The 1,912-nt window shown below is 43.3% G+C and overlaps 1 protein-coding gene across 1 annotated transcript; it reads left to right on the forward strand.

The window, feature by feature from the left end:
* Positions 1-443: 443 nt before the first annotated feature.
* LOC104945366 (RNA-binding protein Raly) lies at positions 444-926 on the forward strand (the record flags this gene model as incomplete). The annotated part of the gene is made up of 2 exons (XM_010771018.1): positions 444-463; positions 694-926. Coding segments are annotated over exons 1-2 (253 nt in total), but the record flags the coding sequence as incomplete, so codon positions are not given.
* Positions 927-1,912: the final 986 nt, after the last annotated feature.

Genomic DNA, 1,912 nt, shown 5'->3' on the forward strand with positions numbered 1-1,912 from the left:
CAGTTATTAGACGTATTATACTGTATACAGTATCTGCTTTTAAAACTCTGTCCATTCAGTTCCGGTAGTCACTTACTTACTTAAATATTCCTTTTACCAGTGTGCTAGGTTTGATGTTCAGGTCATGCCCTCAGTGAGACTTGTTGTCTCGTGGGGCATTCATGTGCTGTTGCAATCTATCTTTCATTGCTTGTGAGCTGTACGTCTATATTGAGAGAAAATGGGACTGTAGATAGGTAAAGCCTTTTCAAATATTGGACCCTCGGAAAATAGTGAATGTTGTGGAAAAGCACAGAAAAACTTAGAAAAGCACAGAAAAAACTAACCAAAGCTGTTATTCTACTTCAAAGACGTGCCACATTATGACTGTGTTCTTCTTTGATTTCACATTCTCTTAAAAGCATTACTTGTATCTAAGGTCTTGAAGTGTGAGTGAATACTGAATGAACAGTGTGTTTGCTCAGTATGAAAAGTGATCTACTGCAGGTCTTCTTCTCTTGTGATTTCCCAGCTGGTTTATACACAGTTATGAGTTTCAAATATCCAATATTTTGCAGAAGTGCTCTAGTATCTGTATTTTCTTCTGACACCAGTTCTCTTGTATTCTCTTTAGATCCCACCTCCACGATCCATGTATTTGTCAGTCTCTTCCTCCGCCCACCTGTCGGCCATGTCGCTGAAGGTGCAGACCAGCAACGTGACCAACAAGACGGATCCAAAGTCCATCAACTCCCGGGTGTTCATCGGCAACCTGAACACTGCAGTGGTGAAGAAGTCGGACGTGGAGACCATCTTTTCAAAGTACGGCCGGGTGCTGGGCTGCTCCGTGCACAAGGGCTACGCCTTCATCCAGTACGCCAGCGAGAGGCGCGCCCAAGGGGCCGTGATGGGGGAGAACGGGAGGGTGCTAGCCGGACAGACGCTGGGTGAGTCACACTGCGGGAATTATATCTTTACTCACACAGCAGGAAATGTTGACTTTAATTAAATGTAATATGTCAACAAGTTTCAAATAACTGTATTAAGTTAGTAGGAAGCAATAACATTAAAGGTCCCATCATATGCTTTTCGGGTTATTACCCGTCCCCTTGTGTGTTATGTAGGTTTTTCTGCATGTAAATGGTCTGCAAAGTAACAAACCCTCAAAGTACACCCTGTTGGGAGTAAAACTCTAACACAGAAAAGACTGGGGACTGGCTTCAGTAGAAGCTGCTGGTTAGCGTCTTCCGAGTAAATCGCCAGAAGCAATGACACCTCCTCATCTCCACCGCTCCCATGTTTTATTTTGTGTTGCCATAAGTTAGTCTCTCTCTGTTGGTGCGCTGGGCTAATGGTAATGCTAATAATGCTAATGCCAGCAAATAAAATGGCGGCTTCACAAAACATTTCGGAGTTTTACGGGGCGTGGTTTGCAATTCGCCCAGACAATCAGAAATTGTTAATGTGGCCGACACAGCCACGAGCCTTTTTCTCCCCAGGAAAGTCCCTGCTCTCTAGCAGGAACTATCCGGGGGGGAAAAGGTTCACGCAAACTAAGTTCTAGTTCCAGATCTTTTGGGTGTGAACGCAAAATCCCAAGAACTATCGGAACTATTCCTGGGAAAATTACTCCGGTGTGAAAGCGCCTATTGCAATCTCTGAGACCTGACAAACTGACTCAAACACTGTTGACAATTTTTTACCCGATCATGTGGCTTTTTATATGAATCGCAAACTCCAAAGAGGTGGAGGGGTTGCACTGTTTGTTAAAAACACACTTTCTGCCAGATTGTTAGAAAGTCTCTCCATCTGCTGTAATAACCTATTTGAATCTGTCACCGTAGAAATTGAGCTAAAACAGAACAAACATATATTCGTCTCATGCATGTATAGAAAGCCAGGAAGTAATCCTGAGGAATTTAATTAACAAGAA

Source organism: Notothenia coriiceps, unplaced genomic scaffold (assembly GCF_000735185.1).
Source record: "Notothenia coriiceps isolate Sejong01 unplaced genomic scaffold, NC01 NC01_scaffold00009588, whole genome shotgun sequence".
Lineage (NCBI taxonomy): Eukaryota > Metazoa > Chordata > Actinopteri > Perciformes > Nototheniidae > Notothenia > Notothenia coriiceps.